Source organism: Thamnophis elegans, chromosome 11 (assembly GCF_009769535.1).
Source record: "Thamnophis elegans isolate rThaEle1 chromosome 11, rThaEle1.pri, whole genome shotgun sequence".
In the NCBI taxonomy this organism is placed as follows: domain Eukaryota; kingdom Metazoa; phylum Chordata; class Lepidosauria; order Squamata; family Colubridae; genus Thamnophis; species Thamnophis elegans.
In genome coordinates, this window is record NC_045551.1 from 70824732 (window position 1) to 70847108 (window position 22377).

At 52.1% G+C, this 22377-nt stretch overlaps 2 protein-coding genes and 1 long non-coding RNA gene across 3 annotated transcripts; 1 reads left to right on the forward strand and 2 right to left on the reverse strand.

The window, feature by feature from the left end:
- Positions 1–857: 857 nt before the first annotated feature.
- MTG1 (mitochondrial ribosome associated GTPase 1) lies at positions 858–8242 on the reverse strand. Its single transcript, XM_032226213.1, has 11 exons — positions 8078–8242; positions 7930–7994; positions 6583–6687; positions 6114–6194; positions 5772–5828; positions 4301–4391; positions 3761–3822; positions 3019–3115; positions 2036–2117; positions 1824–1936; positions 858–1615 (listed from the first exon to the last, which is right to left on the reverse strand). The coding sequence occupies exons 1-11, from the start codon at positions 8187–8189 to the stop codon at positions 1497–1499; spliced, it is 984 nt and encodes a 327-aa protein (XP_032082104.1). The 5' UTR covers positions 8190–8242; the 3' UTR covers positions 858–1496.
- A 73-nt stretch (positions 8243–8315) lies between these two features.
- LOC116514601 lies at positions 8316–10052 on the forward strand. The gene is made up of 2 exons (XR_004256148.1): positions 8316–8425; positions 8992–10052. It is a non-coding gene; the product is annotated as an uncharacterized LOC116514601 (long non-coding RNA).
- A 1815-nt stretch (positions 10053–11867) lies between these two features.
- PAOX (polyamine oxidase) lies at positions 11868–20236 on the reverse strand. The gene is made up of 7 exons (XM_032226212.1): positions 20047–20236; positions 19213–19705; positions 18643–18842; positions 16956–17211; positions 16441–16553; positions 15948–16105; positions 11868–12133 (listed from the first exon to the last, which is right to left on the reverse strand). Exons 1-7 carry the CDS (start codon positions 20219–20221, stop codon positions 11972–11974), a joined length of 1557 nt encoding a protein of 518 aa, XP_032082103.1. The 5' UTR covers positions 20222–20236; the 3' UTR covers positions 11868–11971.
- Positions 20237–22377: the final 2141 nt, after the last annotated feature.

Sequence of the window (22377 nt, forward strand, 5' to 3'; positions counted from 1 at the left end):
GTGGACTTGTATTCCGCTTCTGATCAGGGAGGAAGCCCAAATTCTCTTCACGATCCGCATCCTCAGCCAGGGACCCTCCTTCCACCACGGCCCTTGGATGCCTGTGGAGATTCTCAGGCACGTCACGGGGGTCCCAAAGGGGCTTTTTCCCCAAAAGGCAACGGGATTTTTTCTTTTCTTGGAGGAGTTTCGCTTCTCATCCAAGGAGCTTCTTGGGTTCAGAACTGAAGAAGCTTCTTGGATGAGAAGCGAAACACCCTCAAAGAAAAAATACCAAGGAAGGCCTGTTGCCTTTTTGGGGGGGGGGGGGGGAAACCCTTTGATCTTTAGAGCTGCAGTGGAGGGAGCCCGGAGGCCTTGCTTTTTGGGGGCTCCCCCACGTTCCTTGGAAGAGGCCTGCCTTCTGCAGCCGAGAGGAGCCAGGACAGGAGAGCATCCGGAACAATCTGCGATGTTCTTGGCAGAGAAAAATCAGCCTGTCCGAATTGGGACTCCATCTCTTGAGGGGGGACCTTGGGATGGGACCTCAGGAACCGCTTTTCTTTTATTTGTACACTTTGAAGAGTGGACAGGAAAGTCACCATCTGTTTCATGCAACTTTTACAATATTTCACTGTTGATTACAAGGCAATCAAAAAGCTGGCTTGAAACAAATGAGACTTTATCAGAGATAAAAATGGCTGAAATTTGGAAAACAGGATAGAATAACAGAGTTGGAAGGGACTTCGGAGGTCCTCTAGTCCAGCCCCCTGCTCAAGCAGGAGACCCTAGACCATTTCAGACCTGTCCATTCTCTTCTTAGAAACCTCCAGTGTTGGAGCCTCTACAACTTCTCTTCCACTGATTGATTGTTCTCACTGTCGGGAAATGTCTCCTTAGTTCTTGGTGTTTCTCTCCTTCATAAGTCAGTTTGCATCTTCATCTTATTCTTGCTTTTATCCTTTGTGTCTTCTGCATCCCTGATGTTTTCTTTCTTTCTTCCTTGGCAGGAGGGAAGTTGGTGCAATGCCAATGGAAAAGCAATCTTAAAATTGTTTATTCGTAATATCCAAAAGGGGAAGCCAAACTATGGGATGCAGCTCTGTTACAAAACATGGGATAGCAGTAGTTTAACTTGCAACAGGGTGTTAATTTCATTGTAGGATGGCAGCATTTGTGAACCTGGCCTTGAACAGGTCACAATGCAATCAAATGGGAGGCAAACAATAGATCTCTCCAGCTATTGCTTCGTCACCCCAGGCAAGACACGGCACGGAGGATTGGAAAACAGACACCAAATGATCCAGGATGAGTCGTAGAAGAGGTCCAAGGGGAGACTCTTCCAAGGGAGTTTGCATCACCTCTTGCCCCCCAAAAGGCCCGGCTGTAATGGCCCCTTGGACGTTGCAAGGCCCAACCCAGCTGAGCTTCTGAAGAAAGCCAAAGGGCTCCTCAAAGGCAGTGCGGCTCCTTCCTCCTGGCAGGCCCCGGGGGCTTCCCAGAGGAAAAGGGCCAGGTCAGGCGAGGCCCTCGCCCCCTTGATCCAGCATCACCTTCCCCAGAAGCCCCTTGCGGAAGGCGGAGATGAAGTCACAGGCTGCTGCGTTGTAATTCGGGATGGAGACGTTCACATTCCCTGCCGACAGGAGCAGAAGCCTCAGGGCTCAGCCTGGGGGGGGGGGTCTTTCCTCCCCAAAAGGGGAGACCCCAAACCCCTCCAGACTGGTAGGGTCAGAAGAACCTGCTCTGCTAAAGCTGGGCCCTCTGTTAAGCGTCCGTCCGTGGAATCTGCCCTCTCTGCTCAGAAGCCCCCCCCCCCGGGTGACCAGAGAAGGAGGACTCACCTGTGCCCGTCAGGACCCGGACCTTCTGCACCTTGCCCAGGTGCTGTGCTATGCTTTTGAGGACGCTCTCCACCTCATCGCAGGGGCCGCTCAGCCCGTAACGCTCCACGTAGCTGCGGAATAGGAGTGGGGGGGGGGGGGGAGAAAGAGGCCTGAGGCTTGTGGAGGGTCCCCCTGGGCCCTCACAGCAGCAGCTCCGGGGCCCCTCTCACCTGAACTGCTGCTGCTGGTTCAGCACATACAGAAGGTAGTCAGCAATGACCTCCACTCCCACCAGGTGATCCAGAATTGCTCCTGAGTAAAGGAAGGAGGGCAGGGAAATGTACAGGTAGCCCTGCTGGCAAAGTAGGGCAGGCAGCGGCACGACGGCTGCAGCCCAAAACAGCCCCAGACGCAGAGCAGCAGCAGAGCCGGAGAGTCAGGCTTAAAGGCGGATGCCAATTTGGAGAGGATGCAACACACCTGGACTCCACAGACATTAGACAAACGGTGCGGGAATTAAGACTCTCAAGGCTGTGGAGACGGCAGGTGTCACCCAAGGAAGTGACAGGCTGCACAAAGGGGCAGATGAAGAGTTGCGAGGAAAGAGAAGCCCGAGTCAAAACTGCTGGGCAAAGCGGTTGCTGGCTGGCCTCCTTCCTTGGCAAAGCAGACCGATTGCAGGGCCCTCCTGTGCTCATCCAGCAGGACCTGAAGGCTCCCTCGCCCACCAACCCCATCGTTCCCATTCTCATGTTCAGTTGCCCGGCCTGCCTTTTCTTCCAAGGGCTCAAGGCAGCTTCCCTCTGTGTGTTTGTGTGTGTGTGTGTCTTCCTTGATCCTTGCTACAATCTGGCCAAGGGGGAAGGGGAGTGGGAAGGAGGGACTTGAATCTAGTTGTCTCGATTCTGGTCCAAGTCCTTAATCTCATTTATTTATTAAACGTGGCTGCTACCCAACCCTCCACCACGGAACCCTGGGTGGTTTATACCACTCTGAATAAAGAAGGAAACAATTATAGGACTCAAACCTTAAACCATCAGGCATTAAAAGCTGAAACCTTAACACCGATGGCTGAAATGGGTAAAAAAAACCAATGAGAAGACGGGGTGGAGGTGAGGTCTTGTACTGGTCTATTAGCCACCTCCAAAACGAGGAGCCCCATTGGTGTACAGCCACCTATCCCACATTGTAAGACAACTCAGAGTCCTCTCACCACAAAGTGCCAGCTTCAGCCCTGTCTCAACGGACTCAATTTGGGGGGACAGCACCCCAGGAGTATCCAGCAAGTACATGAGGGGCTTTTCAGACACCTGGAACAGGAAGGTAGCGGATTCAATTTTGTACCCTCAAAAACTGCCGCGGAGAATTATAGGACGTGACGGTTTCCGACTTGCGGAAGAGCTGATTGAAGACAACAACTTGTTTTCCATTTTCTTTAGAATTACCCACCGTGACTAACAAAACGAAGGTTGCTCAACCAACTTTTATGCCTAAAACAGGACTAAACTCCCAGCATCATCTAGATTCTTTAACCGCTTGTGGCTCTCGGGAGATAAGGCACAGTTGTTTGAGACATATTGTTTTAAAAACTGTTATAATGCAACAATTGGTTACTAGATTTGGTTGCAGTTCTTTTATTTCCACAAAAGCCTGAAATACGGCTCATTTTAATCTTAGAATTACGTGGACCTCTAAGCCAACAGGGGTTGGACTATGCCACGTTATTAATCCCCGTTATCCCTCCAAGCAGTCCTCCCTAACGGGAGTGACAGAGGAAGCCACTCAGTTAAGAAGACCAACCCTATTATCAGTCAGTCAAAAGGGAGGAGAAGAAGACGGGAGCATCTGCCGAGCTCTGCTGAAAATGATGGGCTCCCTCAGGCACCCCCTCCCTAGACCTGCATTCAGGTCTCCTCTACTGAAGAACCAACATTTTGAATAAACTCTTAGATTACCTGGATCTTGGTCAGAACCGCTCTGGTTATACCTGGCGCCCCACCAACTGGCGCGGCTTTTCCTTTGTCGCAGGGAAAGGAAGAAAAGAAAAAGGCAATGATGTGCAATTGAAGACGGCTGTCACTATCTGAGGAACTAATTGTCCCTCTTGTTTCAGGCCAATAATCAACCATAATCAAAAGGAGATCTTGGCTCCTCCTTGGCTCACCAGTCCTTTTCTGGGAACCAAGCAGGGAAGTCCCATCCCCACGTTTAACTGTCTCAACCCAGTTCCCACCATTGCTGGACAGATTTCTGAAAAACTCTCTCTCTCCAACAACTCTTTCCTTGGCATCCAAGAACTTACTTAGCTGGGTTTTTAGATTTCTAACTTTTGAAAGAATTGATCACTAATATGAAACATTCTGCAAATTTGAACCGGACCGCCATGTTTTATAATGTTTTATAATATGCTCACGACTTTCCTCCTTGCGTACCGATTCTACTGAATGCTCAATTCGAATGCATCGGTTTGCTTGGCCAGAAGCAACAGGAAATACCTTTCCCGAGGTGCAGCTTTCTCAGTGAATTGATGACTGAGGATTTGCCCACATTCGGCACTCCGATCACCATGATGTTGTTATCCACATTCTGGAACCAATCAGAAACAGTTGAAAGTAACCTTGAAAACACACTTGGTGCAATGAAGAAATAAAAGATTTTGGAAGATTTCTAGAAAGTGACATATATGGAAACAACCTTCTCGATATCCAGAGTCCCATTCATTTCAGGCCAATGATGGCTGAAACCTGGACCTGGGCCAACCCCTCGGAAACATTTCTTCTCTCTGTTGAGGTGTTTGTACGGCTGGAAAGGGGAAACCTACAAAGGCCCACTCCGTATGTCCTGGAGCCTTTGCTCTGAACATCTGCTGGCCATGAACATCTGCTCTTAACAAAAGCTGCATTTCAAAAAGAGATATTCCCAGGGGCTGGAAAAGTCAGAAGCCAAAGGGGCTCATCCTTTAAAGCAGCGGTTCTCAACCTGGGGGTCGCGACCCCTTTGGGGGTCGAACGACTTTTTCACAGGGGTCGCTAAGACCATCGGAACTCCAAACTTTAGATTCCCCCTCGCGTTCCTCAAAATCCCCCGCGGATGGGCTCCGGAGTCATCGCTGGCCACGCAGAACGTCGCCGCGGCTCCACACCGTGGAAAACACAGCTGCGCGCAAACACCCCGTACAATTATTACAGCCTCGGAGACTTTCGTAATGGCGGGAAATTCTTCTCAGTCGCCTGGGCTTCTTCAGAAACTGCTCTCCGAGGCTTTCCAAAGCTCTCTGAAGGCAAGAAGCCGCTGCCAGCGAAGCTCTCAGCAATGGCAAGAGTCCCGCCGCCGCACCGGATTCAGCAAAGTGGCTCAATCAGCAATGGTACCTGCTTGGGGAAGGGAGAGCCGGAACTGACGGCCCGGGACTGTTTCTGCACCGCTGTAAAAATGTCTGTTTTCCAGCCGCAGGAGGGAAGGGAAGAAGGCAGTCTTTGGAAAGAACCTCCCTCCCCCTCCAGAGAGCCTATGCCGAAAGACAGGAGGGGGCGGGATGGTTTGAATGCGGGCGAGCGGGTGGTTTAGTGGCGTGCGAGAGAGGGCCCCCCAAGAATGAAAGGAGATTGCATCGGGGGGGGGGGGTGTTGGTCCCGTCGTTGCTGGCGCTGCTATGAACCTGCGCGAATAAACTATTCCTTCCCTGAAGAGCTGGCTTGCGTGTCCTGTTTTTTCTACAACAAGGGTGGTCACCAAGACCGATGTGAAGGTGCACAAACACACACACACACACACACATACGTACAGGGGGCAGATCTAATGGAGTGCCCAATCAAGCTCACTAAAAATGAATCCGTTCCAGCCCTCAGGAACTTTGCCAGAGAAAAGAGCAGGACGGTCCTGGTTGTTCTGAACCAAGTGGCTGTTTGAATACGCAGGAAAAGCACAGCAATGTTTTTGTTCTCCAAAATGCCCCGTTTAACTCACCTCCGCCCTCTGATAGCGCTGGCTGTTTTTGATCAGCCCTGTGAGAATGGGAACAAGCTGCAAGAAAAGACACGACGGATTCAGTGGAACTGCGGCTCTTTTTTGTCCTCAGGTGGGGGGAACTAAGGTTCCCTGCCTACCTGTCTCTCTCTCTCTTTCCCCCTCCCCCACAGCTCTACTGCAAGATAAAACTGATCAGAGCTCAATTATTCCTTCAAGAAACATCAAGGGCTGCCAACTCCACGACTCCTTTGCACCAACCGCTTTGCTTTATCCTTCAGTGAAGAGGAAGATTGGTTCTAGAATAAGGAACTCTCGTCGTCCAGGCTTATATAATTTTACCTTCTTGACATTTTCATCTGTTAAGCAATCGGTGAAGACAACGTGCTGCAAACCTTGCTGTTCCAAAAGTTCCAGAATTCTCTAAAAGCAGATCAGAGATTCGTAGGAAGTATTAGTACTGTTGTTATAATTTACATCCTTCATAGCCACCCAGGCTAACTAAACGTATTAGTAAGGCAAGAGGCTGATTAATCAATAAAGTAATCAACAAGACAAGATGAAGAAGCCAAGTGTTGTCAAACAGGCAAAGGCGGATCTGAAATCAGACACAAATAACAAGAGCAAGAGTTCAAATTCCCTGCTGTAAAGTTAGCATGAATTGTTTGACAGGACCAACATTCTAACAAGCAATCCAAACTAAAAGGACTATTTCCCATCCTACATATCCTTAATTGGACCCTTATTTCCCAAACTCTGGTTCAGGCTGCAATCTAGGAAAGAGGAAAAACCGCCAAGACTCCCCACTCACCGACTTGTGGGTCAGATCTGCCAAATCCATTTTATTCAACACCAGCAAATGTGGGCGGATCCCCAGGACCTCATTCAAGGCAGGATTCCGGCCGGAAAGTGGAATGTGCATGTGCTAAGGAAGCAAAGACCCGGAATCCAGATGCACAGCGGGGAGCACAGATTTACTACCTGCACCATGAAGACTGGGAGGGGAAGGCAGCCTGGGAGCCCGACTTCTGTCATCCTCAAATTCAAAACTTAGGAAGGAGGTCAGAGGAAATTATCGGCTGGCCACCTTAATTAGTCTGTTCCAAAGGAGCTGGTGGAAATGGGAGTCAATGGAAGAAAGCTAGTACTGCACTCCTACTGAAGAACAGAGTTTCTTTCAAGAAAATCAGCCTGGATCTTACAAAGGTAAATCCTGCCTCACCAACATAAAAAGCTGTGGAAACCGTGAAAAGGGGCAACCAGTGTCTCTAAAAGCAAAAGGCTGGACTGTGAGCTCATACGCAGAGTCTCCTTTCCCAGCAATAAGGCTACCTATGGTTTACCAGGGACCTCTTCTCCCGACCTGGCTTCTGCCTCACGGTCGCCCTGCTGCTAAGGCAGCCCAGGTGCTCTGGGAGAGGAGGGAGGTTTTATCCCATGTGGACAATGCAGGGTATCTGAGAGAGGCAGAGGGAGGTGATGCGTGTGGGGAAGCTCGGCTCCCATCGCAGGGTTGCCCCTTTGGTGGCTCTTCTGCAGCTGAGAGGCAGGGCAATCCAGAGCAGATGCTGCCAGTCTCCCTTGCAGGCAGAGCAATGAGGGAGGAGAGGGAGCCCCCCCTGCCCACCTCCAGGCACAGGAGGCCCCCACAGGGTCTGCGAGCAGAGACCTCCGGAGGCAGCCTTGGGGTCCTAGAGCTGGAAGGGTCCCGGGAGGTCCTCTAGTCCAGCCCCAAAGCCAGGAGCCCTTGTACCAGGCCAGATGAAGGGCTGCCTTGTGCCGGCATATCAGAGCCGAGGTAGCGCAATGGTTAGGGTGCAGTACTGCAGGCCACTTCAGCTGACTGCTATCTGCAGTTCGGCTGTTCTAATCTCACCGGCTCAAGGTTGACTCAGCCTTCCATCCTTCCGAGGTGGGTAAAATGAGGACCCGGATTGTTGTTGGGGGTGATATGCTGACTCTGTAAACCGCTTAGAGAGGGCTGGAAGCCCTATGAAGCGGTATATAAGTCTAACTGCTACTGCTATGAGGGCCGGCTCCACTCCGGGGCCCCTGCTCCGTTCTCGGGGGCGCCCGAGGGGGAGGCGGAGGCTCGGGCAGAGGGCGCTAGGCCAAGGAGGCTCCCCCGCTTCCCCAGCCTCTCCTGAGCGAAGGATATGCGGGCGTCGTGCACCTCCAGCAGGCCGTCCACGGCGCGCAGGCTCCTCCTCATGTCCTTCAGCCCTGCGGGAGGAAAGAGCCGCCGTTACAACCGCCGCCTCCCCCCCACCCCCCGACGGAGGCTCCCCGCCCGCCCAGCCCCGTGCCTCGAGCCATGTGCCCGGGGAACCAGCGCGCCACGTCGCGGCCGCCGCAGTCGAAGCGCTCCCGCCAGCCGCCGCCTCCCGCCGCCGCCCTCAGCAGCGCCGCCAGCCGCATCCTGCGCCTCCCGGGGCCCCCTCAGGCCGCTCCGGCTCAGGCGGCGCGCTCGGGTGACGACAGCGAGGCCCCCGCGGGCGCCCCCGGATGACGTCTGCGGAGCCCCTCCCACCGGAGGAGGCGCTTGTGACGCTCAGTCGCCCGTCGGAGGAGGCGGCGGAAGCGGCTGCGGGCGCTGGGCAGCGCTGGAGGCCGAAGGCGCCGAGAAGGAGCCCTCCGGGGAGGAGGGCCAGCAGGTGAGGCCGCTCTCCCGCCTCGGCGGAGAGGGCGGCTGAGCCCCCCAACCTGCCCTCCCGAGACCCCCCGGGAGCCTCGCCAAGCAGGGCTCCCACCGGCTGGGTCAGCAGCAGGGAAGCGGCTGGATGACCTTGGGGGACCCCCTCGGCCCAGCCCCCCCCCCCGGGCAGAGAGATTCCCCCCTTGAGCTGTCTGTCTATCCCGTCTGTCCATCCATCCATCATTATCTATCTCCATCCATCCATCCACTATAGCAGTGTTTCTCAACCTTGGGAACTTGAAGATGTCCAGGACTTCAACTCCCAGAATTCCCCAGCCAGCGAATGCTGGCTGGGGGATTCTGGGAGTTGGAGTCCGGACATCTTCAAGTTCCCAAGGTTGAGAAACACTGCATTATAGTTCTCTCTCTTTCCTTCCTTCCGCCTACCGACATCGTCTCTGTCTCCTCTTTCAAAGGTGGGGCAAAGCCCCCTTTCCCCTTCTTTGGGCTTGAAAACCCCCCGTGGAGTCCAGGCGGGGCTTCTGCCCTTAGTCCTCCTCTCTCTCTCTCTCTCCCTCCTCCCAGCCCCTCGCAATGACCTCCTCCGACCACCCCGGAGACCCCTTGGCAGCAGCTGAGCTGGATCCCACCGAGGCCCACCTGGAGGAGCAGCCCATCCAGAAAGATGCCGTCTGCAGCCCTGGGCAGCTGCCTCCGGTGCCTCCCGAGGAGGCCGGTTGCCCCAGGAGCTACTGCCAAGCCTGGCTCCTGGCCCCGCTGGAGGACGCCCGGTTCCTCATCTGCTGCACCAACTGGTATTAGCTGCTCTTGGACCGGGCAGCACACCAGGCTGCCTCGGAAGGGGCCGGCACCCACCTTGAGGCTCCAAGACCCATCTCCCAACAGGCTCCGGATGTGCAGCTGTTATTAAACCACGGGGAGCGTGACTGGCTTTACACACCGTAGGCTGTGCTTGTACAATTTGCTTGGGTTAACTTAAGCATAATTCCCTAATTCCCAGCCACCTTCTGACAGTGGATGGTGTTGGCACTGTATCCAACCTGGTTTTGTTCTTTCGAATTGTAAGGGGCTGTGATCATTCAGTGCTTCCTGAAATCGCCAGGTGGAGATTGATTCTGCTGCTTTTAATTCTGACTCTATTTCACACTGCACTTAAACCTGCTTAGCTTAGCTGAGTAATAGAGAACCCAACTTCCTGGATTCACACATTGCGCTACGTGGGCTATAAACTCCGAGCTGATTTTGCACAAAACAAACAAAAATGCGACTTAGCGTGTCTTATGAATACAGCTATGGTTAGGCTGAGAAATATAAGAAAGTGACAGGGCAAATATTTAAGGTACATCTCCTCCAACGCTGGAGTTGTAGATGAAGACTTTTTGCCCTGCAAAAGGACCGATAAGAGAATAACAGCCAGAGGATTCTCAGTTTTCTCTCCGTGAGAAGAATATACTCCATAAATATGCTCTAAGCTTTATTCAGGACACTCTGAAGAATTTGAGCCTTGCACAAAAAGATTTTTCTCCCTGCATATTTGTAAGTCTGAGTGGACAATGACTTTATCATCACTGTTGTAAGATCAACTCAGCAATGACGGTGTCATAAAATATTTAAAAAGTGATTAATGAATGTGTGTCACCATCTTACTCCCTTACACCACAAATGGTTTTTCCACTGAGTTTCTGAAAACCAGAATTTCTAACAAAGGGTTTGGTTTATAAAATACAAATTACGTAACCGTTTTGGGGAAAGCAATGAAAGCATATTTCAGATATTAATGTTTTATAGCATTTGGCCACATTTTCTTTCAATCAACTTTGCTAGAAGAGATTACACTGAATGAGAAAGAAGAATGGAGCTCTGCGGACAATACCCTGAGTGTCTCTTCTTGACCAAGGCAGCCTGTGTGTCTACACAGAGGTTGTAAGAACACGTCAAGAAGGCCTACTTAATACTTGGATGGGAGAGCAGCAGGGAATTTCAATACCAGGAGGAGAAGAGCCCCTAAAAGCATCTCGCAAGGCAGCGGTCAACCATTGGACCCATCCTGTTGCGAAGAAGAGTACAAGGATCCTTCCATGAAGTGACCAGAAGTTGAGAGGGGAAAGAGCGTAGAGAGGCAGCCACACTGCATTCTAGTAAACACCAATGTGGTTAGTTTAATGTTCAGGAGGTGACATGAAATCAGAAAATTGGTTTGAGGAAACTATTTGGCAGTGGATAAGTGTCCCATGTAAATGCAGGGAGAGGCTTTTTGTTCCTGTATAGCAAGGGTGTCTCTGCCGTCTAAAACGGGCCATTGTCCACCAGCACTCTGCCAGGCAAAAATGGGTTGTGTGGCCTCGCAGAGTGTTGCTGGAGGCCAGGGAGGCCGAAAACTGTTTGTGCGGGGGCCACAGGAGGCCTCCGTGGGGCCCGTTTTTGGTCGGCAGAGTGCTGCAGGAAGCATTTGTCCTGGCTCCTCCCCCCCCGGAGAACCACAGTGCTGATCCGGCGCGCGAAGAAATCCAGTTTGACACCCCTGCTATACGGCAATATAGAATGGAACACCTGCTTTTAATAACCCCCGGTTTGTATTGGTGAATAAGTACGTCTAAAGTTAAATAGAGCTTCTCTCAAACAAATCAGCTTAATAACCCATGAAGATGTTTCAAACGGATTGTAGTTAAAATGAATGGATTCATAGAGAGTTAAGCAACACAGACACACACACATTGCTCAGCACAGTGTGAGAAGACAACTGACGGAGAGGCTTCCTAGCTCTCTGAAAGGATGGGCCTCGGCAGCAGATAACGTGGGGACATTATAAATAGCAATAGCAATAGCAGTTCGACTTATATACCGCTTCATGGGGTTTTCAGCCCCCTCTAAGCGGTTTACAGAGAGTCAGCATATTGCCCCCAACAATCTGGGTCCTCATTTTACCCACCTCGGAAGGAGGGAAGGCTGAGTCAACCCTGAGCCGGTGGGATTTGAACCGCTGACCTGCTGATCTAGCAGTAGCCTGCAGTGCTGCATTTAACCACTGCGCCACCTTGGCTCTTAAAACATAAAAAGTATGTTTGACAGGTGGGTTCATGCAGGATGCAAATCCATAGCTTATCACATCATCACATTGGTACAGCAGACCAAGCTATAAACTAGGTTTACATACAGACTAGGTTCTTTCATGTAATAAGTCAAAGCCAGATAATTCCCAAAATGGCTTAAAATGCTTGTATCAGTGACTAGGTAAGCCAAGATATGGTTTCCTTATTTGTGGCTTAATATAAATTTAGCCAATGCAATTAAAGGCTCATTTTCCATGGCAGTTGGTGGCTTCAGGAGCATTTTGGGAACAGATGAGGTAGAAACAGTGACATAAGCAGAAGGTTATTTAAATGGGATAATGAACACCATTGTTGTCATATCTTTGGGCAAAAATACTGCCAGTAATTAACTCTGGTGCAAGGATTCCTGGAACTTTATTGGGCGAATTAAAGGAATTCCCAACCGTTTCTTGATCTTTGGTGAGGAAAGTAGCGCAGAAAAAGGCACAGCTGTGTCACTTGCCGGCTTCCAGCCTCCCACGCGGAGCCTCCAGGAGCGAGTCGTAGAGGTGGAGGAGCCGGTTCGCTTCTCTCCAGCCGGACAGCAAGGCCCCGTGGGTGGTGGAGAAGAAGGAGCGGTGGGTGGCCTCCCCCGCAAAGAGGAGCTGGGGCAGGACCTGGGAGGAGGAAGGAGGAAGGGCAAAGTTATTCCTGGGCCTGCCCAGCCAGTAATCCCAGCTATCCGGGAGTTGCGGGGGCTATAGGGGTGGTTGAGGGGACTAGAGACACGGGAGAGGGTCGGGGTATTGCGGTCATAACAGGGAGGGGCAGATACGGCGGGGACTTCAGGGCAGGCCATTACCGGGGAAGGAGGGTTCGCTACATCACAGAGATCCCTCCTTCCGGCCCTGGGAGTCCCACTCCGAGTCCAGATGGCGTAAGTAGTCAGGACCCTGGTCTCAGGCTGTTGTCGCTAAATGCCAGGTCTGTCGTCCATAAAGCTCCTCTCGTCCGGGACTTAATTTTAGACGAGAGGGCAGACCTGGCATGTATTACTGAAACCTGGCTGGGCCCAGAGGGAGGAGTCCCCCTTGTAGAGCTGTGCCCAGAAGGATTTCAGGTGCTGCATCAGCCGAGAGCCCAGGGAAGGGGTGGGGGTGTGGCCGCCGTCATCCGGGAGTCGTTAGTTCCTCATAGGGTCCCTGCTCCGGAGATTGTCGGGTGTGAGTCTTTGCTGTTAAAGTTGGACCTCAAGGGTCAAGTGGGGTTGCTGCTTACGTACCTGCCTCCCAACAGCGTTGCAGCAGCCCTCCCCTCGCTCCTCGAGTCGGTAGCCGAGCTGGCAGTTGAGTTCCCTAGGCTGATGGTCCTGGGGGACTTTAACTTGCCATCGCTCGGTGAAAACTCTGATGGGGCGCAGGAGTTCATGGCTTCCATGACAGCCATGGGCTTGACCCAAGTAATTCGAGGCCCAACCCATTCAGCGGGACACATGCTTGACCTTGTATTTCTCTCGGAGCAGTGGATTTACGATCTTGGTCTGAGGGGGAGCGACATCATACCCCTGTCGTGGTCAGACCACTGCCTACTGAGGCTCGACTTCCGGAGGCCAAACCCTCACTGTAGGGAGGAGGAACCGACCAGGTGGTTCCGCCCCAGGCGCCTTATGGAGCCATCAAGGTTCCAGACAGAGCTTGGGGTTATTCCTGACACTTTCGCCCACAGTCCGGTGGAGACTCTGGCTGCTGCGTGGCACTTGGCAGCGTCAGAGGCTCTCGACCGGATTGCGCCACTGCGGCTCCTCCGAGGCGGCGGATCCCGGAGACCCCCTTGGTTTACTGAGGAGCTCCGGGAGATGAAGCGCCGGAGGAGATGCCTAGAGCACCGTTGGAGGTCCGATAAGTCCGAATCGAACCGAGCAATGGTAACCACCTGCACCAGGGAATATACTAGGGCACTTAGGTCAGCAAAAAGATCACACATAGCCACCCTGGTTGCATCCGCTGAGCCCCGCCCAGCCGCCCTGTTCAGGATAACCCGCTCCCTGTTGAACAAAAGGGAGACGGGGGAACCCCTGCAGGGCAGAGCTGAAGAATATGCCCAATTCTTAGCGGACAAAATTGCTCGGTTTCGGTCGGACTTGGACTCCACACCTGCAGTTCCAGCCGAGGCACAGGGGGATCAAGTAGAACAGCTCTGGGTTGAGTTTCAGGACGTTACCCCCGGGGATGTGGACAAGGCCATGAGAGCTGTAAGTTCCTCCACCTGTGCTCTGGATCCGTGTCCCTCATGGCTGGTTGTTAACTGCAGTGAGGTGACACGAGGCTGGATCCAGGCGGTTGCAACCGCCTCCCTTCGGGAGGGGAACTTCCCCGCCGCACTGAAAGCGGCGGTGGTGAGACCCCTCCTGAAGAAACCATCCTTGGATCCAGCTGTCCTTAATAGTTATCGCCCGGTCTCCAACCTTCCCTTCTTGGGGAAGGTTGTTGAGAAGGTGGTGGCCTTCCAGCTCCAACGGTCCTTGGAGGAAGCAAACTATCTAGACCCCTTCCAGTCAGGCTTCAGACCCGGTTACAGCACAGAAACCGCGTTGGTCGCATTGATGGATGATCTTTGGAGAGCCAGAGATGAAGGACATCCCTCCATCCTGGTCCTCCTTGACCTCTCAGCGGCTTTCGATACCATCGACCATGGTATCCTTCTGCGACGACTGCGGGAGGTGGGAGTGGGAGGCACCGTGCTACGGTGGTTCTCCTCCTACCTCTCGGACAGGTCGCAGTCGGTGTTAGTGGGAGGGGAGAGATCGTCCCCAAGGCCCCTAAATTATGGGGTGCCGCAGGGTTCGGTCTTATCCCCCCTACTATTCAACATCTACATGAAACCGCTGGGAGAGATCATCCGCAGGCACGGGATTAGATACCATCAATATGCGGACGATACTCAACTGTATCTGTCCGCCCCGTGCCAAATCAATGAAGCGGTTGACGTGATGGGCCGGGGTCTTGAGGCCGTTATGGACTGGATGAGGGTTAACAAGCTTGTGCTCAACCCAGAAAAGACCGAGTGGCTGTTGTGTTTCCCTCCCAAAGATTTGGCAAACATTCCAACACTCAGGCTGGGGGGTCAAATTCTACACCCCTCAGAGAGGGTTCGCAACTTGGGAGTCCTCCTGGATCCACAGCTGTCATTCGACCACCATTTAACGGCTGTGACCAGGGGGGCATTCGCCCAGGTACGCCTGGTGCGCCAGTTGCGACCCTACCTGGACCGGGAGGCCCTCACAACAGTCACTCGGGCCCTTGTGATCTCTAGGCTGGAATACTGCAATGTGCTCTACATGGGGCTGCCCTTGAGGAGCATCCGGCGACTTCAGCTAGTGCAGAACGCAGCCGCGCGAGTGATTGCGGGTGCCCCCCGATTCACCCGCATAACACCTATCCTCCGCGAGCTGCGCTGGCTACCTGTCGATCTCCGGATGCGCTTCAAGGTGCTATTAATCACCCATAAAGCCCTACATGGCAGTGGATCTGGATACTTGAGAGACCGCCTTCTGCCAATTACCTCCCTACGACCTATAAGATCTCATAGATTAGGCCTCCTCCGCATTCCATCGGCCAGCCAGTGTCGGCTGGCAACTACAAGGAGGAGGGCCTTCTCAGCAGTAGCCCCGACCCTTTGGAACGAGCTCCCCGTGGAGATTCGTACCCTCTCCACCGTCCAGGCCTTCCGCATAGCCTTGAAGAACTGGCTCGCCCGTCAGGCCTGGGGATAAGAATTGCTACCCCGCCCGAATGATGAATGAATGTTGCTTACTATTTTTATTATATGTTGTTGTCTTAATATTGTATTCCCCTCTCCCTGGTTTTCTGTGAGCCGCCCTGAGTCCCCTCAGGGAAAAGGGCGGCCTACAAATGCTAATAAACCACTAAACCACTAAACCACTATCTATCTATCAATCAAAGTACTGCACTGGAAGGCAAACAGAAATCTGCTTCAGGGCACAGACCCAAGTCCAAAGCCTTTTCTTTGCTCTCTGATGGTTTTCCTGGTGCTTCTGAGGTTGGTTCCTCAATTTCATTTATCATTTAATAATTTCTATTTATGGAGAAGTGTTTGTGGGTCACTGTTGAACGATATGCTCGGCCCCGATACTGACAAGAATAATCAGCCAATCAACTCACTGGCTTGTCAAACTCAAGCAGAGAACCAGCTTGCTGGGAACCAGGGGACTGGGAGTCCCACCTGAAGCATCAAAGCCAGATGGGTGACTTAGAGGCAGTCATTCTTTCTCAGCGCAACCCACCTCACAGGGATGTCGTGGGGAAAGGAGGAGGAGGAGGAGGAGGAGGAAGGAGTATTAGGTATGTCCACCATACCGGAGTTATTTAAACAAAGGTGGCATAAAGCTTAACCAATTCTCTATCCATCAAAACCCTTTTCATGTTCCAGTGTAACATTTTCAGCCCAGGGCTCCAGACCCACCGTGGTTACCTTGGAGCCGGAGGGGTCCTCCGGGAGAGGCTGAGCAAGCCGATCAATGTCGTCCCCAGAGCTTCCCACAGCTATGTAACTGTAGGATCCCTTGGTGTAAGGCTCACTGTACCATCGGGATCTCAGTATATTCTTCGGAGGAGCCAGTTGTGGATTTCCTGACCAAAACGAACAGAGCAAATTATATTTTCAATTTCTACTCTGGAATTCATTCGAATTACACCTTCACCTTTTCTGCCAATTTGATCCCACAGAGTCCACTAGGAAATTGCGGTCTTCAGGGAAGGCAGGACGAGTGGGACTTCCTCCAATCCTCCCTCCCTCCCAAACTGGGTAGAAAGTTTAGGCCCACCTTTCTAGCAGAATCCTGAGCTATCTGCCCCCAGAGCTGCCTCAAACCGTGAAATGGCTGGGGTATAATTTAATAGACAATAACAGTAGTGCTAAGGCATGGTAACACATCATCCGGCACTTGCCCAGAAAGACCACATACCTGTTGCTTTACGAAATATTTGAGCCAAAGTTGTAAGAACTTCGGAATCTGACAGGGTTTCCATAAACTCAGATTCTCTCCCAGGGATGAAGCCGCAAAGGACATGGCCGTGCCTGTAAATTCAAAGGCAGGAGGAAAAACAATGCAAAGCAAGTCCCAAAGGTGCTTTTTCCAAAAAGAAACTGGATTTTTGGGTTGGTTTTTTTTTGGGGGGGGGGAACATTTCACTTCTCATCCAAGAAGGTCCTTTAGAGACTGGCGGGCGACAAATACATTTCAGAATAAATAATAAATTAATTAAATTTCTAGTAAAAATAACACAGCATCAGTAGGTGGGTAGCAACTCTACAAAGCTTGCAAGCATCATTATGGGTTACGGAGTACTGTAACTTGTTCGCTCTTCCTGCTTCAGCCCAGCCGCTCCCTCTGCTCTGAGCTTCAAGGCATGATCCGACCTTTGCTCCTCCGAGAGCTTCCCTCCCCAGGAAGCCCATTTCAACCCCCCCTCCCCTCACCTCTCAGGTGGCTGGAGAACTACGTAGCCAGCGATCTTCTGGAACCAGGTCTTTCTCAAATCAGCTGGGCGCTCCTCCAGAGGCGACTCGTTTTCCCACAGCACCTCAACTATTTCAGTGTCCGGCTTCCAGAATGGTTGTTCAAATTCCAAAATAATTTTATTGGAAGTCCCAAAACCCAAACGTCGTATTGCTTCCCGCTTCTGGGATGGGAGAGGAGGGCAAAAAAAGGATTCCTGGCATCCTTTGAGGAAACCTACCAAGAGGGAAATGACAAGAGCACAGATTAGAACAAACCAGGAAAATGCCTCCAAACCTTATTGAATAAATTTAGGTTTAGTGGGTTTATATGCCGCCCTCCTCCCAAGGACTCAGGGCGGCGTACAACATAAAAGAAAACACATCACAAAAATTAAAAGGGACATTAAATAAAGTATCCAAAAAAACCCCAATTGATATTTACAATAAAATTTTAAAAATTAAAATTAACAACCAAATTAATCCTGTGTTTTATTCTATTCAGGCCAGGCCGGCTTGCTGGAAAAGCCAACTTTTTAGGGCGCGTCGGAATTTATTGAGCAAACATTCAAGAACAACACAGGAGCTGAAGTCCAGGAAATGTGTTGATCTAATGCAGTGTTTCTCAACCTTGGCAACTTGAAGATGTCCGGACTTCAACTCCCAGAATTCCCCAGCCAGCATTCGCATTCACTGGGGAATTCTGGGAGTTGAAGTCCGGACATCTTCAAGTTGCCAAGGTTGAGAAACACTGATCTAATGTTTCCCTGATAGCGTTTTAGGATCCATTGATTATGAAGGCCAGAGAAATACTTTGGATATCAAAAATAAGAGTGACTTAAACACTATTTTGTGCGGAAAAATAAGTGTTTTGATTCGCCTGCCTTCTTTTTCTCAGTCTTCTAATTTAAAAGCAAAATAGAAAAGAGAGGGAATGAAGAGCTCATTTGATGAAACGGAAGACAAAGTTCCTTTTCCAGGGATGATGGCGGCTTCTGCTTCAACATTAACTTCTTTTCTGCCTGATTTCACAGAGGAAACTTTAGAGATCAGCAGCTTAGAGCCCGAGGCCCCCCCAAACAGAAGCATACATGCAGCCATTTAAAAATAAATTCAACAAATACATTTACAATTATTGTTCCTACAGAAATGTTCCAGCGTTATACACTGAACATGCTTTTATAAGCAAACGACTTAGGCACATTTTTTTAAAAAAATAAAGCAACAAAGTGACGTTAAATAAACTCTGAAACTTTTAAAGAAAATTTACATGTCAGGGACTAGCTTTGCACCAATTCCATTTCATGTGGGCCACTGACTCTCTCAGTTTTAGTTCAGTTCAGTTCAGTTTATTAAATTTCTATGCCGCCCTTTCCCCCCGAAGGGGAATATGGATGGCATCAGTCCCTGACATTTTGAGGCAAGATACACAAAAAAACTAAAAACCTACAATCCTACAATTCGACTCTGTCAAATCTGAGAGCTAAGGTAAGAGCGTCCCAAGTGTTTCCTCTTCAGGGGCTTCCGCCATGGCCTTCTCCAGCTGAGTGCTTGCTAACCAGGCAACATTGGCCAGGTAACAAAAGTCAACCTGTTGTGTCGTAGGGTGGGAAAAGGTTGACCCAAACCAGCCAGAAGCCCAGGTGGAGAGGGAGCCACGGAGATTTACCTAAAGGCACCGTGATGATGACGTGGTCGGCCAAGATCTTCTCCCCGTCTTCACATTCCACCTGCACGCCAAAGAGCCGGCCTGGCGAGCCCTCCTCCAAGTCAGACCTCCCCCAATGGATGGTCTTCACCGGCTTGTCAAACAGCACAATGCCTTCGGGTAGAGACGCCATGATGTGGTCTGTGAGGCCTTGGAAACCGCTAGGAGGAAGACACCCAAAAGTGAGCAGCCTGAAATGGACCCCGGAGCCCATCTGTTCTTATCACATTGGAGGCTCAGAATCCAAGATGCCCTCTATAAGAAAGGAGGAGAAACACCAGAACAGGGCAGGGGAATAAAGCCTAAAATTCCACCCAGAGGTTACAGAAGGCCCGAGGCAGGTAAAGGAATGGCTGAAGTGCATCTACTTCAACAGAAACTCCCACGTCTCTTGGCTGGGAAGGTCCAAAGCGACATCTGAGCAATGGAGCCTCCAGGACAGCCAGGAAGAAGTTGGGGTTGAAATGAGAACAGGAAGTCCCTGGATTCTTTTGAAAAGGAGGGTTGGGGGTGGGACTGGGGGGGACTCACTTGGGAAAGGTGCAGTCCAGGCCAGGAAGCATGGTGTACTCCCCGAAGGGCCCCAGAGCCAACTCGTCCAGGCTGTTGGTGGCATTCACACAACACTCCATGTTGAAGTAAGAGTAGAGGGCGGCCAGCTTGAGCCGCCTGGTCTCTTCCTCCTTCTCCGGGGATTCCTGCAGCTTCCGGGCGATGGCCGTTTTCAGGAACTCCCCCACGCTGGGCACCGGCGGTTGATCCAGGTGCGTGAAGGCCCGTGCTTCTTCCAGAAGGCCCCAGAAGAAGCTCCCCATGGAGTCCACCAGCTGGGAGTCCAGCTCCCGGCCCCGGCTGGAGAACCAGGCGAAGGGCCCCGGCGGATGCCCATAGACTTCCACCTGCTGGTTCTCTTCCAACAGAGCCTCTTCGTCCAGCAAGCCCGCCTCTGATGCCAGCTGGAAGACGGGGTTCTCCTTGGAGGGGCCGTGGATCCACTGCGCCCCCACCTCCACCACACCCTTTCCTGGGGGGGGGAGAGAAGGAGCCCCTCTTTCATCGCAGCTCCCCCCCAGGAGGCCTGCAGAGGGGCTGGCTGGCTCCTCTCCCACCCAGGGGAGGGGATGCCATGAGGGTCCTTAGCAGGGCTTGGCCCCCTCCTCCCCCTCCCCCCTTGGTTGAGACCCTGCAAGCAAGACCCCCCCTCCGCCCCCCCCCCTTGGGAGCCCTGCTGGGCCGCCGAGGGCTCCGGCTCTTGGGAGGCGCCTCTGCCGGGCCGCCTTCCTCCTGGAGCGGAGCCGCCTCGCCAGGAAGCCCCGCCGGAGCGGAGCCAGCCACGCGCCTCTCCCTCCCTCCGTCCCCGCTCACCGAAGCGGGCGCTGCGGATGCGTCCCCCGGCGCGCCCCGAGGCTTCCAGCAGGCGCAGGTGGGCGAAGCGGCCGGAGCCCCCGAGGAGGAGCCGCTGCGCCGCCGCCAGCCCCGCCAGCCCCGCGCCCACCACCACCACCCGCGGCCCGCCCGCCGCGCCCCCGGCCCCCGCCATGCAGCCGCCCCGGAGACCCTCCCTGCTGCCGCTGCACGGCCGGCCGAGGGCGAGTCCCGGCTCCGCTCGGGCGCCGCGCAGAGGGAGGCGGAGCGGGAGGCGGCCAGAAGAGCCCAGGGGAGGCGCTCCAGCCGGGCAAAGTTTGCACCGAGGCCCCGCGGGTTCCCCGCCCGGGAGACGGGAGAGAAGGGGGCTCCCCCCTCCCCCTCCCCCTCCTCTTGGGAAATGAAATAAACTCTAAATGATAAAAAGAGCCGGTTTTCTGCCGCGTCTCCGGGTGGTTTTTGCAAGGGAGAAACGCAGCCCCCCCGCCGGGCAGTTTTCCTGGACTGCGCTTAGGAGGAGGAGGCCAGATTTTCAGGAAAGGGGGACACCTTTGACCCGGGGGGGGGAAGGGGGGCTTGATTAAAAATTGTATACGGAGCAACAAACATTTTCATACAACGCAAAAATAGCATTGTAATATATTTTTTCTATTTCAACATAACTACAATTTACAAATATAAATTGTAACTGTTGCCAAACATCAAAATTTTGATCACGTGACCACGAGGATGCTGAAACGGTCGCTAAGTGTGAAAAATGGTCATCAGTCACTTTTTTCAATGCCATTGTAACTTTGGTCACTATATCACCTTTCTTGCCACAGTTCTTAAGTGAATAACTGCAGCTGATAAGTTAGTAACATAAGTGAATCTTGTTTCCCCATTTGACTTTGTCAAAAGGTGATTTACAGGACCCCAGGACACTGAAACCATCATAAATACGAATCTGTTGCCAAAATTTTGATCGCGTGACCATGAGGATGCTGCAACGGTCGCTAAGTGTGAAAATGGTCGCTAAGTGTGAAAAATAGTCATCAGTCACCTTTTTCAATGCCATTGTAACTTTGGTCACTAAGCCCATTATACCCCCTTTCTTGCCACAGTTCTTAAGTGAATAACTGCAGCTGATAAGTAAGGAGCCTCTGGCACCAGGGGGCTGGCCGGAGTCCAGGCTGCCCGGGCAACGCAGGCCGGGTGCTCCGGTTCCCTGGACTCTGTCCTGGGGCCCAGATGCCCTTTGACGCTGCTCCCCTCTGGACTCGCTTTGCAGCCTTTGACGTTGGTTTCGTTCATTGCCAGCCTCTTTTCCTGACCTTGGGCCTGGTTAATGGTTCTGCCTTCTGGACTTCCAACCCCGGCCTGCAAAGCACGAAGTTAACGTCCTTCTGCTTTCCAAGAGGCACAAATAAAAACATGCGGTGGCATCTTAAACATGGCCCGATTTTGCTGGCACTTAAACTTTGGTAGCCGATACTCTGGTTCAGTGTTTCTCAACCTTGGCGACTTTAAGTCCTGTGGACTTCAACATCCAGAATCCCCCAGCCAGCAGAGCTGGCTGGGGGGATTCTGGGAGTTGAAGTCCACAGGGCTTAAAGTCGCCAAGGTTGAGAAACACTGCTTTAGTGTTTGGCAAAAGTAAAGCTTCCTTCAAGTCAAGCTTGACTTTGAGCGACTTCATGGATATCAAATTATCTGGGATTCTGGGAGTTGAAGTCCACAGGACTTAAAGTCGCCAAGGTTGAGAAACACTGCTCTGCTTCATCCGAGGTGCAAAGGAACATTTTACAGACATGCAGTTATTAGGGCGTTGGGGGGAAGGAAAGGGGGTGAGGAGGAGAGAGGTGGCAGAGGGAGAGACGGTATTCCTTTAAATGCTGGCCATAAATAATTTCCCAGGGAGTTGCCTGTGTTTGTCTTTGCAGTAAAAATAATCCTGGGTTATCTCAAAGAATAATAAATCTATTAGGAGGAGGCATTATAGTCTGGGGAGAGAGGTTTTGAAAAAGGGAGAGGGAAACAGGGGAAGGGCATAAAACACGGGTGAAGCGTGTGGGAATCAGCTAACAATATAACCTGGCAAAGCCTGGCTAAGATATTTATTGCTGCAGAAAGAGCATTTGAGAGCAGAGGTTGCAAATTCTCCATGAGGAATAATGGCTGGCATGCCTCTGAAGGACGGCGGCCCATCTTGAAAAGCTGCTTGGCTGGAGCTTGGCAAGCCGAATGAGGAGGGGCTGGAGCTGACTCCTGCCCAGGTGAGAGGGGCGGATAAAGGCTTGTGAGCTTTAGAAGAAAGATGGACTTTCAAGGGGTCTAATAACAAAAAACAAA

Coding starts and splice junctions, on each gene's coding strand:
- MTG1 (XM_032226213.1), bottom strand. CDS start 8,189: ATGCGGCTGGCGGCGCTGCTGAGGGCGGCGGCGGGAGGCGGCGGCTGG. Junction 6,195..6,582: donor CAGATCTGACCCACAAGTCG/GTGAGTGGGGAG, acceptor ATCTGCTTTTAG/AGAATTCTGGAACTTTTGGA. Junction 5,829..6,113: donor CAGATGAAAATGTCAAGAAG/GTAAAATTATAT, acceptor CTTTTCTTGCAG/CTTGTTCCCATTCTCACAGG.
- PAOX (XM_032226212.1), bottom strand. CDS start 20,221: ATGGCGGGGGCCGGGGGCGCGGCGGGCGGGCCGCGGGTGGTGGTGGTG. Junction 16,554..16,955: donor GTTCTCCAGCCACCTGAGAG/GTGAGGGGAGGG, acceptor TTGAATTTACAG/GCACGGCCATGTCCTTTGCG. Junction 12,134..15,947: donor AGGACCCCTCCGGCTCCAAG/GTAACCACGGTG, acceptor TCCTCCTCCCAG/GTCCTGCCCCAGCTCCTCTT.